We start from the raw sequence: 17,258 nt of genomic DNA, 5'->3' as shown, positions 1-17,258 counted from the left end.
TTCAAATGTGATGTCCCATGTCGCTCAGCTATTGAAAAAAAAACATCACTGTTTTACCTAGCTCTGTTGATTTAAATTATTACCCATATTCATATTCTTTAATGTTGATAATATGTACTTAAAGGTGCATAAAATCCTCCTAATATGTCACAGAGACTCAGGAATAATGTTCATATAACAAACTGAACTCACCAACAACAACAACAGTACAGCCAAAATATTTGCATTAAAAATATATTTTGCAGACTGCAAATCATGTTTATGTTTTGAAATCATGTTTTGGCGTCATGTGGCGCCACCTACCGCCGTCTACCAATCATTGCAGTCAGTAGAGTCTCAGCTGCCGAGCAACCACGGGGTTGCCAGTTTACGTCAGAAAACAAAACCTTAAAGACCTCGGTATTTTGAATTTGAATGTAGTAACCGTTTTTGGCCACCTTCTTACATATGGCACCTTTAAGATTTAAACATAAACCAATCAAAAAGGCTCTAGCACACTAAACTAAAACTAAAACAGACAGGCATACAGGGGTGTTGAACTTGTATACAGTGTGACAGTTTTGCACCAAATGCTCCAGCTGAGTCATTTTCCATGAGATCATCCTGACCACCTGCTGCTGCTGCTGCTGCTGCTGCTGCTGCTGCTGCTGCTGCTGCTGCTGCTGCTGCTGCGTTTCTAGCAGATGCTCATTATAGCTGTGAGCTCACCGCTTTGCTACCTGGGTCATAAAAATGTTGTCAGCGTTCCCTCAGACAGTCAGGGAATCTGCTGGTGCAGCTTTATTACAGGGAAAAAACAACAACATGTTGCCGTTTAAAACTATTTGCAACTTTTTGACCTTTTTTTGCACATTAGTCCCCATTAGTGTGGTTAACGACTGAGGCCTAGCTGCTACCACTGTGTGGACACAGAGCTCTGGTGAGGAGACAGAGACACTCTGGCAAATATGCGCGGCATCTCAGAGTGGACGGCCTCTCAAAGGAGCCCGTTGTCCTTTCGTCTTCCCGGCTCGCGAGCCCGACGCTCTGCGTTCTGTTTTCACAGGCGTGGGTCAAGGGCTTATCGGACAAACACTGAGGGGGTGAGAATTTGAAGGGGGAATGGGAACAACAGTGGGTGTCAGGTGTATTTATAACATGTCACTTTTGGTTTTATTGCAGCTTTTTCTTTTTTTTAACCCCCATTACTAGGCTTAGGTCATCGCCTTACCAGGGGTGTCAAACTCAAATAACCAGGGGGCCAATGAACATCTAGCGTGGGGGCTGGTCAAGAGGAAAAAAAACAACTGTTCAGTAGTGGTTGGGCAATATGAGCTTAAAATGATTAAACAATATTCCATCATGATGATATTTCACAGAATTTCAAAGTAAAAGTTCTTGTTTTGATACAAAAAGATATTTATGATGCAAAATAAATGAATAAATCTCAAATTAAGCAAATAATAACACGGCAAACTGTCTATAATGACACCAGAAAAGCTAATATATGTATAGGCCATGTTTTCATATATGTATAGGCCATGTTTTTTTATATATGTATAGGCCATTACTACTCACTATTAAGTGACGGGCCGCATGTATTCAATTGGGGGGGCCACATATGGCCCACAGGCCGCCAGTTTAACACCTCTGCCTTATACCAACATGTGATGCTGGGTGAAAATCGGAGATTAAATTCTTTAAAAAGATTTAAAACTCACCAAACAAAGGCCATCAGAGGTGATAAAGCTCGCTGAATCAGTGTCTTCTTTTAAATCACTTCTTAAAGCGTGTTTTTATAGACTGGCCTTTATGTGATGCTGTCTTTTTATCATTTTATTTTTATTCTTCGTAAGCACCGTAAATCAATTTAATATTTGTTTTTTTTTTATACTGTTTATACGTTTGCATGTATTGTATGTAAAAGCACTTATGTATGTATTGTTGTTTTTAAAGGTGCTATACAAATAAAGGTATTATTATTATTATTATAGTAATAATTATCAGCAATCAAAATGAGGTTTTGTAGTTTCTATCATTTCTCCATTGAGGTTCACTCTTTGTTACAGTACATTGATGCACTATTTACATCTTAAAGGACTCCAAATACTCCAGCTATTCAATACAGAGTCCCAAATATAAGCATTTAATTGATTAAAAGGTTGATTTTGCATAATATGTCACCTTTAAATCTGTTTAGGTACAGTTTTAGGGACCGTTTCAGTGCCGGGCCATGTATGTATGAAGTGGATGGATGCCTAAGTTAAGTGCAAACTTTTCTTCTTTTCTTCAACAGAACACAAAACCTTCACCTAAATCATGAAACACTCTTCCAGGAGAGTGCAGATGATTTGTGAAAGGATCACATGTGTGCGCCGGGTATTGTTACTGCGTCATTCGCTGATGCATATGCCAGACCCAAGAGATGAGCCGTGATTTACGGCGAAAACACACCAACGAAAGAAGTTGCTAGGAAAAACATCAGCGGGAGAAAATAAAAGCCCGGGAGCCACTTGGATCCACTACTGTCAGGGTTGATAGTGGGGCTCATGGGAAATTAAAGAATGTGTCTAAGTCAGCAGTTACTAATGTAGAGTTCTTACAAAACTGCCAAAGACATAAAAGTGGCAGGTACACGAGGACAAATAAACCACTCCAGCAAAATGTTTACACGAGTAGTGTTGCTTTACACCCGAACGCTGTATGACAACAAATATCATTTCATCGCCAATAAAATAAAAAGTAAATACACCGTAGCTGTCACGGTTTCTGTTTTTAGCTATACATGTCTTTCTTCGCCTTCACAGGAGCCGCTGCACATTTGTCAGGTTGGATAAATATATATGGGCGACAGACCCTCTGGAACCTGCAATGAACAGCAGCAGAAACCTTACACTGTCCAAACAGAGAGCGCCTCACACATTTCAACTATGCGACAAGAAGCTATGGGATGAAAGCCTGTCAAAGAAAATGTATACACATAAATAAGCGTCAATAAAGATAAAGGCAGCCACAAACAAACAAACCACGAGCAACAAAGACCACCCTGAAAGTTGTTTCTTTCTGTCTTTCTCCCGGCACGACGACAAGTTCATCAACCGCTGACTGTTTCTAAAGGTCAAGGGTCACAGTTCAACCGTATCCTGCCTTTATAGATCAGGCTGGTTACTTGAGACCACAGTTGTTTCAGCCCTGTGTCCATTATTAACGTCCAAACACCTTCTGTTCTTCATCACTGTTCCTCATACTTCAAAATTAAAGATATACACATACACATACACAATATATATATATATAATGATATTAGCATAAGGTGTTTTAAAGTATGTTTTGTGCAAAAACATGAGGCAGATGGGGAAAAAATTATAGGAAAATTGTATTTTTGTAGGATAATATAGAGCCCCCGAAGTGACATGAGAAAAAAAAATGAAAAAAAACCTTGAGATCTGTTTTTTTTTGTCATTTTTCTTTCAAAAAAAAATTCAGAAAAAATAATTGGCAATTTTTTTTCCCGTCATTTTTTGAAAACTCGAGATCTCGACTTTCCAAAAAAAATTATGAAAAAAAAGGCGGAAAAAAAACAACTCAAAATCTCGAGGTTGAAAAACTTTTTTTGGAAAAAACTTTACGAAAAAAGTTGTCATATTTTGGAAACTCGAGAGCTTGACTTTGAAAAAATTATGAAAAACAAATGGACAATTTTTTTTTACATATTTTATTTTGAAAGTTTTTTCAAAAAAAGGTTTTTCAACCCTGAGATTTTGAGTTGTTTTTATTCGACTTTTTTTTTCTCATGTCACTTCGAGGGCTAAGTAGGATATAGGTCATCTATGGTCAATTTTAAATATGGAAAAATCCATTTGTCCATTTGTTTTTATTCATAGTTCTCTTAGATGAAACAGACAAAACAAATTAGCACTACTACTGGTAACCTTAGGGGGGCAGTGTTGCTCAAGTAGAAAATACAATACTGGTAAAGATGACGAGATGAGGCAAAATGGACACTTTTGCTTTGTGTACATTGCCACGTTTATTATTGCACTGACTCTGCATTACCTACGAGTGAATGCATCATTTAACATCATACTTATGTTAAAGATACAAAGATATGTGGGCAACAGCAGCTGCGTCATTTAACCCTTTAACACCTAAGCCTTAAAATGTCTGTCTGGACTTCTTTTTTTTGTCACTCCAGCGAGAGTCATCCCTGATTTGATGATTCTAAGAGGTCATTTAGCTAATCCCTGTTTGGTCACTGCCGATCAAACCAAACCTCAGGCCTCAGGAAAATGTCAGCTCCTCTACAGGGAGAGGAAATAAAGTTGTTTTTCTCCTTCCACGATCCAGCTTTCACTATAACCACAGGGTGGTTTTCTTGTCGCTTGATGGAAGCTGGAAAGCAGAGGCCTTGTAGAGGTATAACAGTGAATTAAATGTCAGGAGGCGACACATGTATACATGTGTCTGTGCTTGAGATTGAGGCTAAAGAGGATCAGAGGGACAAAAATGAGGCTTCAGCACTAAAGCAGCGCTAAGGCGTCACACTTGTCATTTCCTTTTCTCGATCCCTCTCCCGCCGCCTGTCTGAAGTGAAGGGTCACTGTGTGTAGCCGCGTACGCCGCGCAGATTGTGTAAGAAGCGATTCACGTGGGGAGAATTACGCAAACAACAGTTTGACCGCGTCTGACCCGAGTCTATAAACCACAGACGTTCAGCAAAAGGTTTACGCAGAACGGAAGGAAGCCGAGTAGACGCAATGGAAAAGGTAATGAGAAAGACAGAGTGTAGAATGTAACTGTGTGTAACTGTTGATTCATCACAGGGAAATGTGTGTGTATGTGTGTGTGTATGTTATGCCCTTATCAGACCCAGATGTGCAAAGTTCACTGCCATAAGAGAATATATGAAGAATATGTTTTTTTACACACACACTAAGAGAAACACACACAGATTTGCTATCACGGCTATTTTTCTTAGGACCCTGCATTAACCCTTAGTGCTCACTCAGGTAAATTGCCATGGAAATAATACACAACTCCTTATATGGACATCCTGGGAGTGTGTGTGTTTATAGGTCACTTATTTTCTTTCCTCTTCTTATGTGTTGTTGAGTCATTTGATTCATTTAGTAGTGATTTAAAAGTCATAATTGTGCAGAATGTGGAGACTGGTTAAGGATATGTGTTTTTGTGTTTGTGTTTGTGTTTCCTGTTTTATTTTGTAATACCTTACCCCTTTCCTCTCCTTTCAGGTGTCTTGACTTCCTGCCCTCATGTTCTCCTGTGCGCTGATTGGCAGGGCAGCCCCGCCCTGATTGTTTTCACCTGTGTCTCTGTGTGTATTTAAGTCTTTGTGTGCTTGGTGTTTGTCTTTGCCAGTTCAAGCCAGTAGTTCTCAGTTCTAGTTTAGTTTTTGTTCTCATCCTGTTTTTACTTTGCCCTCATGCGTTAAATGTGAGTTTACTGACTATTTCTCTGTGTGTTGAGTCGGGCCTTTCAGTCCCAGCCTCTGATCCGTGTCACAGAAGTCACAAATTTCACAAATTCAATCCAATTTTTAACATTTCAAGTACTTTTTGCTCAGGTGTGTTTATACAGTTGGTGAAAATGACACTCTATATTGCACATTCTTATAGGCTCTGTATACACTGGACGTTTTAAACACAGTGATGGAAAAAAAAAAAGCAGCCAAAATGCTCTGTGTTCTAAGGGTTAACTTCTAGACCGACTAAACCAAACGTTATCCCTTACCTTACATAAACATAATAATGTAACACCTAATCCTAACCTTAACCTAACCACAATTTTCTGTCTGTCAGTGTTTATGCTAGAAAAAGGTCACGAAGAGATTACACATGCACACACGCACACACACACACGTACTGAGCATGTATTTAGGAAATGAATGCTGCTGACATGCCAGTCTTGCCCCAGACACAGGAACTTGCAGCACTGCCATGCAAACTGTTGGCACTCCAGAAAAAAACGAGGGCAGGGGGAAGAATGGTGTGATCGGCGTGCATGTATGAAGATAACTGCAAATAACAGAATCTACTCTTCAATTCCTGAAATAATAATTAAAAAAAAGAAGTGTGAAACCTACACCGGGAAATGAAACAACAACCAGTGGTGACATTAAAAAAAACAAAAAAAAACAGGTAGTTTGACAGTGAACAACAACACCCAGTGCAATAGTGTTGATCAGAGAAGCCTGATCTCTAACAGTGAGTCAGTTTTTAGATGAGTTATTAGAGTTTCATCATTTTAACACTGTGTTGTTATTTACATGAATGCACCGCTGCCTTCATCAGCGAGTCTATATAATGTCATATTCGTTGTTCTGAATCATTTGTTCAGGTAAACCTAAGTGGCACAACCTTCTTAAGTGAGGCAGCAGCAGCAGCAGACCTGCAGGGAGAGTGATTTTTAGCCACTTCTTATTAAGTGGCTAAAAAAATCTGTTTTTCCTTCTTTCAGTCCTGCGGCTCTTAAAATGATGCGTTTAATCGTTCGTTTTTGATTGAGACAAAACTCGTAAAATTGAAATGCCGGTGCCCTTTGCAAGGATTTTAAACATCCATCCATCTTCTGCTGCTTTATCCTCCACAGGAGGGTCACGGGGGGGGGGGGGGTGCCCTGGTGCCAATCCCAACTGAGGTGGGGTCACCCTGGACAGGTCATCAGTCCATCGCAGGGACACATAGACAGACAAACAACCATTCACACTCACGAGGAAATCACATCTAGTGTTATTCTGACGGCACATATCAACTATTAAAGCTGTAAAGTTTCTTCATGCTTTATTTTCATTTATCTCCACAACAACGACTTATAATAAAGTGATTTAGCCGTGAGACGCTGCAGCCAGAGAGACCTCGGAAAGACACCGAGTTCAAAATCTGAATGAGTCCCTGTGAGCCGGGAAGGTTTTATGTCATTGACACGTCGGCCAGAAACACATATTTATTCACCATGGAAATAAAAAAGCTTCCAGGCTGCAGGAAAACATTTCTTTTCTTTTTTTTCTTTTTTTTTTAATCTTTTGAGAATAGAGTCGTAATATTAGGAGAATAAAGTGGCGGTTATTATTCAAGCGAAATCTCAGATGATCAGGGGATGAGATTCATAAAGTTACATTTTTGATTTGTCCTTCAGGGAATCTGGAAGATTGTGCAAGAAACGGAGTCTGTTTGGAAGAAAGGAATCACACAGAGTCGGAGAAAATCGTCTCTTTTGCGGAATGGAGGAGGAAATGGAGGATAGCGGTGGACCGACTGCAGGCTATCGCTGGATACATCTGTGTTCTGTTGCTGTTTAATAATAATATATCATAACTCTGGGGGCGTGACGGATCCAGAGAATACAGTGAATGATTCAGTGTGTATCGACTGAATCCTTTTAGCCCTGAATGACCCTGACTGTAACACACATCACCGTGTTTTTTATTACACTGTATGAAAACAATGCAGTGGAAACTACCCAACAGTTTGTTGCCAGTAGTGAAAGAAGAAAAGAAGGGGAAGCGCACGAGCTTGTGTCCTCCTCGATGAACACACTTATTTATAGCTTCCAAACGCTTAAATCAGAAGTTGTCAATATTTGAGAATAAGTACAGCTGCCAAAGTTGTCAATATGTGAGACCACACACCGACATCAATCGCTTCGGAGACGATAACGACCGCTCACAAGTTTAATTTGGTGAAATGTGCATATTTTATCGCACTATTGGCTGCTTTTATTGCACGTGTAAAACTCATTTCTTATTATGCTGCACCAGATCGATGACCATTAGGAGGAGCGATTATTAAAAAAACAAAAAAAACAATGAGCCGATATCGCCGTGTGTGTCTTCAGCAGGATTCAGAAATGGAGTCTGCAGCCTTTCCACATGACAGGAAACAGAAAGGAGAAGACGAAGAGAAAGTCTTTGTGATGCCCATAAAAACCGCACACTCACACGCAGTCGAATGAGCAGAAAGCGGAGCTCGTTACAGCACAGGATACAGGAGAAAGAAGAAGATAATAGGAAAAAAAAACCCAGTGGGACCTTAAAGTGTTTCTTCATATTCAGCGTATTCAACAGGTCAGTTATCAAACTTAACTGGGATTTATTAACTAAAGGCATAAAAAACAGATTTAATGTCAGTATCAAGCAGCTAATGCTTGTTGAAAGAACTTTTGTTTACTCTCACACATATTAACATAAACTAAAACATACAAATGTTGTTGTTTTTTTAGACACAACACTCATGGAGAGCAACGCGTCTTTGCCCGAGTTTCCTGCCAATCACAGTCACGCCAACGTCAACGTCACCTGTTCCCGGGACAACGTTTTAAAGACCGTGCTTTTTCCCGCGCTCTACTCCGTCCTGTTCGTGGTCGGGCTGTCGCTCAACGCCGTGGCCGCGTGGGTGTTCTTTCGCATCCCGTCGCGATCTCACTTCATTATTTACCTGAAGAACATCGTGGTGGCAGATGTCGTCATGACCTTCACCTTCCCCTTCAAGGTTTGATCAAACTGATTTTTACTGAAATACATATTGATTATCGTTGTTTCTAACTGGTTGCATCGGACTTTAGTAGATTTATAGTAATGTTTTCTTGCTGATGAGTACATTAACAGTGCTTAGTGCTGGTCCTGAGCACAGATAAATGGACGGGTAGCGTCAGGAAAAGCATCTGGTATAAAAACCTTGGCCAAATCTGACTTGAAGAATTCAAAATAAATCCTCAGGCATTCATCATTTTGGTTTGCACTTGAAAGTGAACTGATGCTGATGAAAATGTGGTGCTGATGTGACAAAAAATATTAAGTCTTTCTTTATTTGTAAAGCACAAATCAAATTGTAAATTCTATTACAACTTTATTCTCATAATATTACAACTTTTTTCTCGTTATGTTATGACTTTATTCTCGAAAGATTACGACTTTATTCTCATAAAATTGCGACTTTATTCTCAAAAGATTATGATTTTATTCTTGAAATATTGCTACTTTATGCTCAAAAGATTGCGACTTTATTCCCGTAATATTACTACTTTTTTCTCGTTAAGTTATGACTTTATTGTCAAACAATTACAACTTTATTCTCAAAAGATTACGATTTTATTCTTGAAATATTGTGAATATGCTCGAAAGATAACAACTTTATTCTTATAAAATTGCGACTTTATTCCAAAAAGATTACAATTTTATTCTCGAAATATTGCGACTTTATTCTTGAAAGATTACGGTATTATTCTCGAAAGATTACGACTTTATCCCAATGATATTACGACTTTATTCTCTGAAGATTACAATTTTATTTAAAAGATTACTGCTTTATTCTCGAAATATTACGATTTTATTTTCATAATATTGCGTCTTTATTCTCAAAAGAAGAGACTTTATTCTTTTAATATTACAACTTTATTCTCATAACATTAGGACTTTATTCTTGAGAAATTAAAAGAATGTCTTCAGATTGGCCCTGATACTCCGTCGTAACAGCAGACATAAGAGATAATATGTCAATAGTAATTTTACGACAATCCATGTAAGTAAATATTGTCTTCTTTTTCTTATTTGTTAAAGATCTAATAACAATGACAAGGTCTAAACCATGACATGGTTGATTTGTTTTTTTCCAGGTACTGTCAGACTCCAACATGGCTTCCACTGGTCTGCGTGTGTTTGTATGTCGAGCTTCCTCCGTGCTCTTCTACCTCACCATGTACATCAGCATCCTCTTCTTCGGACTCATCAGCGTCGACCGTTGCAGGAAAACCCTCAGGCCTTTCAGAGGGACCAACGCGGCTCGCCTGACCCGCCGTAAGCTCCTCTCCGGGTTCATCTGGACCTTCCTGCTCGTCCTCTGTCTACCCAACGTGATCCTGACCTGTAAAACGCCCACGTCCAAATATTTCAAATGCAGTGACCTGAAGACCCAGGGGGGTCTGTTTTGGCACGAGGTGGTAAATCACGTGTGTCAAGTGATTTTCTGGGGGAACCTGGTGACGGTGATCGTGTGCTACACTCTCATCACCAAAGAGCTGTACAGGTCTTACTCCCGCACTAAGTCTCACAGTGCTGGAGGAGGGACGACGAGTCCCAAGAAGAAAATGAACGCAAACGTCTTCCTGGTGCTGGCTGTGTTCTTCGTGTGCTTTGTGCCGTTTCACTTCGCCCGCGTGCCGTACACGATGAGCCAGACCCGCGGCGTTCTCTTCAACTGTCGGCTCAAGCTCTTCTTCTTCCAGCTGAAGGAGAGCACGCTCTTCCTGTCCTCCCTAAACGCCATCCTCGACCCGCTCATTTACTTCTTCCTCTGCAAGTCCTTCAGGACCACGCTGTTCAAGACCCTGCGGCTCCCTGCTGCCACCTGTGGCTGTTTAACGGGGAGAGGATCAGACGCGGAGACAGGAAGCACTCCTTTAAGAGACTCCTCTGCGTGTACATAAAACCCCCGGGACGCCGCACACAATTAAGACTTTTGCAGTGTACGATGTCCTGACTCCTGCTGTTGACACTCACCATAACAGAAACAAACAGAAAGTGTTTTATTACCTAGTAAAACAGAAAAACTGATTTTAACTTTCCTTTCTGTTTTGTTTTTCATTTGTTTTTTAAAAGCTGAAACTAAGTTTCATAAGCTGTTACTTTTAAATAGTTTTTTTTTTTTTTACTGTTAGGAGTAAAAAATATGATTAAAAAAAAAAGAGCAAGGTATCGTGGGAGTAGTTGTCTTGTGTTCTCATTTGTTTCCTCTGTGTTTTGAGCTTCGGTGACAGAACAAGAAGCAAAACCGCGTAAGAGAAAAACTTATTTGCGCCTTCTTAACATGAGAAAGTAGAACGGTACAACCACAAGTTCCATACGGCCAATAAAGACCTGCTCACACTTGTTAGTTAAAGGCGCCATATGTAAGAATGTGGCCAAAAACGGTTACTACGCTCAAATTCAAAATACAGAGGTGTGTTAGGTTTTGTTTTTCTCCGCCATTTTAGCTCAGACGTAACTGGCAAACCCGTGGTTGCTCGGCAGCTGAGACTCTACTGACTGCAATGATTGGTAGGCGGCGGTAGGTGGCGCCATATGCCAAAACATGATTTTTCAAAACGTAAACATGATTTGCAGTCTGCAAAATATTTTTTTAAATGCAAATATTTTTTCTGTACTGTTGTTGTTGGTGAGTTCAGTTTGTTATATGAACATTATTCCTGAGACTAGATTTTATGGCCAGTTGCTTTAGATTTATTACATGATGCACCTTTAATGTACCATCAAAATGATCTTGGAGACATTATTAGAAGGCTGGTCATAGGTGGTTTACCCCAGGACACAGATGACACCATTAAAAGGTGACCAGTACATTGAATAGAAATATGGATTCCCATTGATTTAAATAGTGCTGGAAACATTTTTGCTAATGTAAGTACTCTACTCTGCTAGTGTGACGTACTGTAAATACACAGCACAAAATGATGTAGTCTTGTCTGTTTTTTTTGACATGTGAATACATAAATGATACATGTTATAACATAAAGTGTTACTAATAAATATCACTTTCATACTAGTGATGCATGTGCCTGTGCATTTAAGCTCATGCCTTGTGTTCACAGTGAATGCCTTCTCCAGAAGCTGGTGGTTGGTGTGCGAAAAAATTACTTTTTCCATTGAGTCCACTCCATTGAGATGAGGTTAAGCACTGAAATATTAGAACGTAGTCAAGGAACCTACTGCAGTTATAAAAAACAGAGGGAATCCACATTGTAAGAAATGTATTTTCAGCATAAATGATGGTTTTGTTTTCTATGTAAAATGGTGACCTCCAAAAGTGTGACCTCCAGAGATAAAACAAACTCGATTTGTTATTCAAAGTAATAAATTGCTCCGTAAGCCTTGAAAGGACGGAAAATAATGTGCTGGCCATTGTGAATGTTATTTGAATAGTTCTTTGCCCCTCACTGCTCATAGATTTGAATCCATCTGGTGGAAAAGGTCGACTCATATTCCTCCTGTGAAGGTGAAGTACAAGGAGACAACAATTCTTCTGTGAGTATTATTTTTTTTCCACAACTTTCTGAAAATAGATCTAAATTAAAATGAATCAGACTAATAGACGGGTGGTTTATCTAATTGCTACCAAGCGGGGTCTATTTAAAGGTTTGTTGTTTTTTATTTGGCGTAAAATAATGATATCCTACTTTCCATCCTTTACATTTACTGTCCACAAATGTATAACAACAAAATGACTGAGGCAGAAATGTAGATCTATCGTTATATCGTAGACATATTATGGATTACAGATATTTCTATACAGTGTTGTACAATATGACCATTGTTGTTGTTTTTGTTGTTGTTCGCTGTGGCGAAAAACGAACCCAACAGTTGCATAACTCCCAGTATTCAATGTCAAATGGAGGTGTCGAGTTCAGCGACCAGGGTGCATTCAAATAAGATAAGCAGTGAAAACCAAATTCCATGTGTCATTTAAATGAATGACACATGCAAATCAGCCAGGGAAATTCTAAGCAGCAATATCTTTTTGTCTCAAATTCCCTTTAGGCATAAACCACCTCTGCCCTCTGGACTTCAGACTTCATCATCCATCCGTTTACTTTTAAAGCCCTGAAACCTTTGAGGAGTTCAGCAAATTCACCAAATCAGCTTGTTTGAATTCCAGAGTTAAAGCTTCAGTACGTAACACTGACCGATTTATTTGTTAATCTTATTCTGTCTCTGCATCTTTTTTTTAATGAACAGAAACAATGGAGCATAGATGACGTGTCACATAAAATCTTATAAAGAAGAATATTAAGAAGAAAAGTCCTATTTTCATGATCTACATTTAATTTTGGAGTATGTGAAACGGCCAAGTGAGACATCCAGAGATGAAAAAAACCTTGATTTGTTCTTCAATCTAACTCTTAAAAAGACGGAGCTACTCTTGCAGCAAGTCATCAAGACTGCTTGTTTAATTTTAAAATAAAAGTTAAAGCTTCACTTTGTTTCCATGCACAGAAAAAAATGAGCAGTTTTTCTATGGTGTGCCCTAGGGGTTCTGTCAGGCTATACTATCAGACCTGAGTGTGGGAGCGTTTGTGTGCATACAGTGGCAGAATGAGTTTGTAAAGTAACACTTAACTTTAAAAAAAGGGGCACACATACGCAGTACACAGGTACGCTGGTTATTTGTAGCGCTGCTCTTTTCGTTTAATAAACAGACCGCTCCAGTTCGACTGTAGGCGCGCTAACCGGCGCTAAAAGGAGCTAACGCAGCTAACGGAGCTAACTGGTAAACTGTTAGCTCCATTAGAGATTCATTTTAACAATCTGGAGTCACATAAACATGACATCACGCACGTCTTTTTCCGGTCAATCGCCATGGATCGCTAACTTTGACGCCGTTAACGTGCCAAGCACTAGTTCATATATAACAGACATTTAAAAGTTATGCACTGCAGTTTTAGGAAAAACAAAAGATAATAAATTCTGGTTCAGCCTACAGCTTGTGTGTGGTGTTTAAAAAAAAAAAAAAAAATACTATTATTATTATTTTTTTTTTTTAAATGTGCTTCTTTCCAGATTTCATGATGGCGGTCGACCACCAACTGAGCCTCACTTACAGCGAGTCGACCAGTAGCATGGCCTTCGCTTGCCTCTATTTCCTCCTGTTCTTCATCGCGTTGCTGTTCAACAGTGTCTCCGCGTGGGTGTCCCTGCACCTCCGCTCCACCTCCACCTTCATTGTCTACCTTAAAAACCTGGTGGCCGCTGACCTGCTCGTGACTCTGTGTCTCCCGCTGATAGCAGCTAGCAAGCTTCCAGGAGCCTCGGCCCGGTTTATGCTTTTCACGTGCCGCGTCACCTTCGTAGTTTTATTCTCCTGTTTGTACATAAGCATCTCCTTGATGGGACTCATCAGCCTGGATCGATACTTTAAAGTTGTCCGACCACGCGGAAGGCTGCTAGCGCAAAGTGTGACGTTCAGTCTCGTGTCGTCCACCTTGGTCTGGGTTGTGTTATTTGGCGGCACAGCGATTCCGACCTTCGTTCTAGCCAGCCAGGCTCCAGGCAATGATACGGATGAACTCTGTACGTCCATACTTACTACAAGTGGTCACTCGCTTCAGATGTTTGTGGTTCTGTTTACGAGCGTCCTTTTCTGGTTAGTCACCGTGGTGATTGTGTTCTGCTACATCTGCATCACCCTGAAAGTCCTGCAGTCGTTCAGAAACTCTGGGAGCAGCAACAGCCAAGGGAGGAGAAAAACCAAACTGCGGGTCTTCCTGATCCTCCTCGAGTTTTTCCTGTGTTTTCTGCCTCTCCACTTGATCCGCATTCCCCTCATATTAATAAGACACTTTCAGTCAGACGAGAGCTCCCCCGAGGAGTCGGTGGTGGTGGTGCGTAACTTGTTCATGTGGATGTCGACCACCAACGTCTGCCTGGATCCTCTTCTCTACATCTCCCTGTGTCAGGAGTACAGAAACAAGCTGGTCGAGATGATAGAAGGTGCGGGGATCTGTGTCGGCTTATATTCAAGTGAGAAAGAGGAGGACGCCAGTTCTTAGTCATTTAAAAACATAGTTAAATGACTATAGTTACAATATAGTTTCAAATGATATATATATACTGTATATATATATTGTTATCATTATTATTATTTTATGGTAAGACACATGAATGACTTCAAAAACCAAGAGAGAGGAGCCCACTAGTAACTTTTGAGCCTCATTATGTATACATTTATATATATATATATATATACATACTATATGTATATGTATAATATATACAGTGTATATATATATATATATATATATATAAACATACACTGTACTTGCCTTGCTTTTGTTGTTTATTATGTTGTATGCTGTGATGTGATGTAATCAGCTGTATTCTTCTATTTCTGTATGATGATGAATAATAATGATAATAATAATAATAATAATAATAAAGTACCACATATTTATCTGTTATATTATATTGTTAAACAATAGAAAGTTATCTATCTCTCTCTCTATATATATATATATATATATATATCTTATTCCACTGCCTTATAGTTAGATGGGAATAAATAAATAAACATTTCCAAAACAACCGTGTGTCCAAATGTTTTCCTGCAAGTTAAACCAGAAACACATTTCTTTGCCTTTGAATGCACTGAATGCTCCACCACAGTGGGGATGATTTGATTTGATCATGAACTTCATCAGTAAAAACAAAATACACACACTTTGGCAGCTTTTCTTATCTTAAAGGGGCCAATAAGCTGCATGTGGGCCTTATTTTTTTTTTTTACTTCACCTTTAAACAGCTGAGTCCACCTTGTGGTCAGATGTTGCCACTGCGTCAGTTTTTCGCTCAAACAATCTAAATTCAGTCACATCTGATGTGGGATATGGTGATTAAAGTTCAGGGTCAGGTGAAGCAGGAGTAAATGGCCCTTTTTTTTCCCCCCTCCCTCTCCATCTGCCTGAAAAACCATTATTAAGTTTTCCCTATTTTTTGCATACGCTGTGGTTAATTGCGCTTCTCATCACGGCAGAAACATGAATTTGTTTGTTAGGGAAAATAAACGTTCTGTCTGTCTTCAGACGCCGTCCTCGTCAGTATACTACTGTCACACAGGTCCGCCGTCCGCCTCAAACAACAAGACAGAGGGATTCAAGTCATCCGCTGTAAGTAACTGCATTAATATCATATAAACGTGCCATGGATTTGATTTGATGTCGTTTATTGAGAAACGCAATCGTACGGGAGATCTTGTTTTGCACTATATTCACAGTCTAATATGTGTTTCATGAGTTGAATCGGTAAACTTGTCATTAACTAGAAGAAAATAGAGTGGGACGAGGATAACAGCGCTCATAAGCTTCCATTATTAGCTTTAATTTGTGTAATGTACACAGACGATTTTGCAAGAGGTATGGAGAATATTCTATTATAAATGTAGTCACAAGACATAAAACACTTCTTTGTGTTTTAAATTATTATTATTTTTTTTTTTAATTCTCCTCAGGTGCCGTGATGCTGTTGAACCAGACGTCTCGTGACGATTCCTCCTGTGACGACGTTTACAGCCCGTACATCATCCCGGCGCTCTACTTCCTGATGTTCCCGCTCTCTCTGCTGCTGAACGGCGTCACGGCCTGGGTGTCTCTGCACCTCGAGTCCACCAGCTCGTTCGTGGTGTACCTGAAAAATCTCGTCGTCGCCGATCTCATCATCACCTTGATCTGCCCGATGCGAGTCGCGAGCAAATTGCCCCAGACGCCGGTTCACGTATACGCTCTTTCCTGTCGCTTTTTCAGTGCGATCTCCTACAGCACGCTGTACACGTGCATCACTTTTTTGGGCCTCATAAGTCTGGACCGCTTCGTCAAGATCGTGACTCCCCACAACAAGCTCTTTGGCCGACATCTCACCCTGAGCAAAGTGGTGTCAGGCTCGGTTTGGCTGCTTCTGTTTGGAGGCACGGCTTTACCCAATATCATTTTGAGCAACAGGTCAACCGCCAACATGACAGCCATCACTTGTATGTCATTGAAAGGAAAAGCTGGCCTCGAATTCCACGAAGGGGCGGTGATTTTCCTCAACATGTATTTTTGGCTGGTCAGCGCGGTCGTCGCCGTCTGCTACATTTGCATCACGAAGACGGTCGTCCAGTCGTTTCAGAACTCGGGCAGCAGCAACGCGCGGGGACAGAAACGGACCACGCTGCGCGTTTTTCTCGTCGTCGTCGTGTTCTTCGCGGCGTTCGGGCCGTACCACCTCGTCAGGATCCCGTACACTTTCCATCAAGTCAACACTTCCGACCAGAGCAGCTGCGCTTACTTCAGGGGCAAGTTCGCCAAAGATCTCAGCCTCTGGCTCGCCAACGCCAACATCTGCATGGACCCGCTCCTCTACGTCTTCCTGTGTCGAGAGTTCAACGAGAAACTGACGTCCATGGTGAAAAAGGTCTGCGACTCGTTGAAAGCGGCGGCGGCGGATAAAGCAGAAGCGACTTCGCAATAGTTTCCGACAAAGGTCATGAACCAAATGTGCTGATGTGAACCGGGCTCAGATGTTATTGTAGGCTGACTTTATTATTGCTTAATATTCTCGCTGTTTATTTGAATTAAACTGGATTTTCAAACCCACACTGAACTTTTCTCTTGTGTCTGACTCTAAATAGCCTTAAAACAGGAGACAAAAATATGGATAGATGAGATAAACATGATATTATTATGCTGCCAGAAGCTCGGGGAGTAAAAGAAGACATTTAAAGCTGTAAAACTAAATTGAA

The 17,258-nt window shown here is 40.2% G+C and overlaps 1 protein-coding gene across 1 annotated transcript; it reads left to right on the top strand.

Annotated features, from left to right (window-relative positions):
- Positions 1-8,228: 8,228 nt before the first annotated feature.
- On the top strand, positions 8,229-16,987 carry LOC310925105 (uncharacterized protein; the record flags this gene model as incomplete). Its single annotated transcript, XM_083886975.1, has 4 exons — positions 8,229-8,486; positions 9,610-10,411; positions 13,547-14,506; positions 15,990-16,987. 4 exons carry the CDS (start codon positions 8,229-8,231, stop codon positions 16,985-16,987), a joined length of 3,018 nt encoding a protein of 1,005 aa, XP_083743101.1.
- Positions 16,988-17,258: the final 271 nt, after the last annotated feature.

The sequence above is a fragment of the Microchirus variegatus genome (genome assembly GCF_963457635.1).
Source record: "Microchirus variegatus genome assembly, chromosome: 3".
Classification (NCBI taxonomy): Eukaryota; Metazoa; Chordata; class Actinopteri; order Pleuronectiformes; family Soleidae; genus Microchirus; species Microchirus variegatus.
Note: the sequence above shows the minus strand (reverse complement) of the source record. Positions and strands in the feature narration are given on the sequence as shown.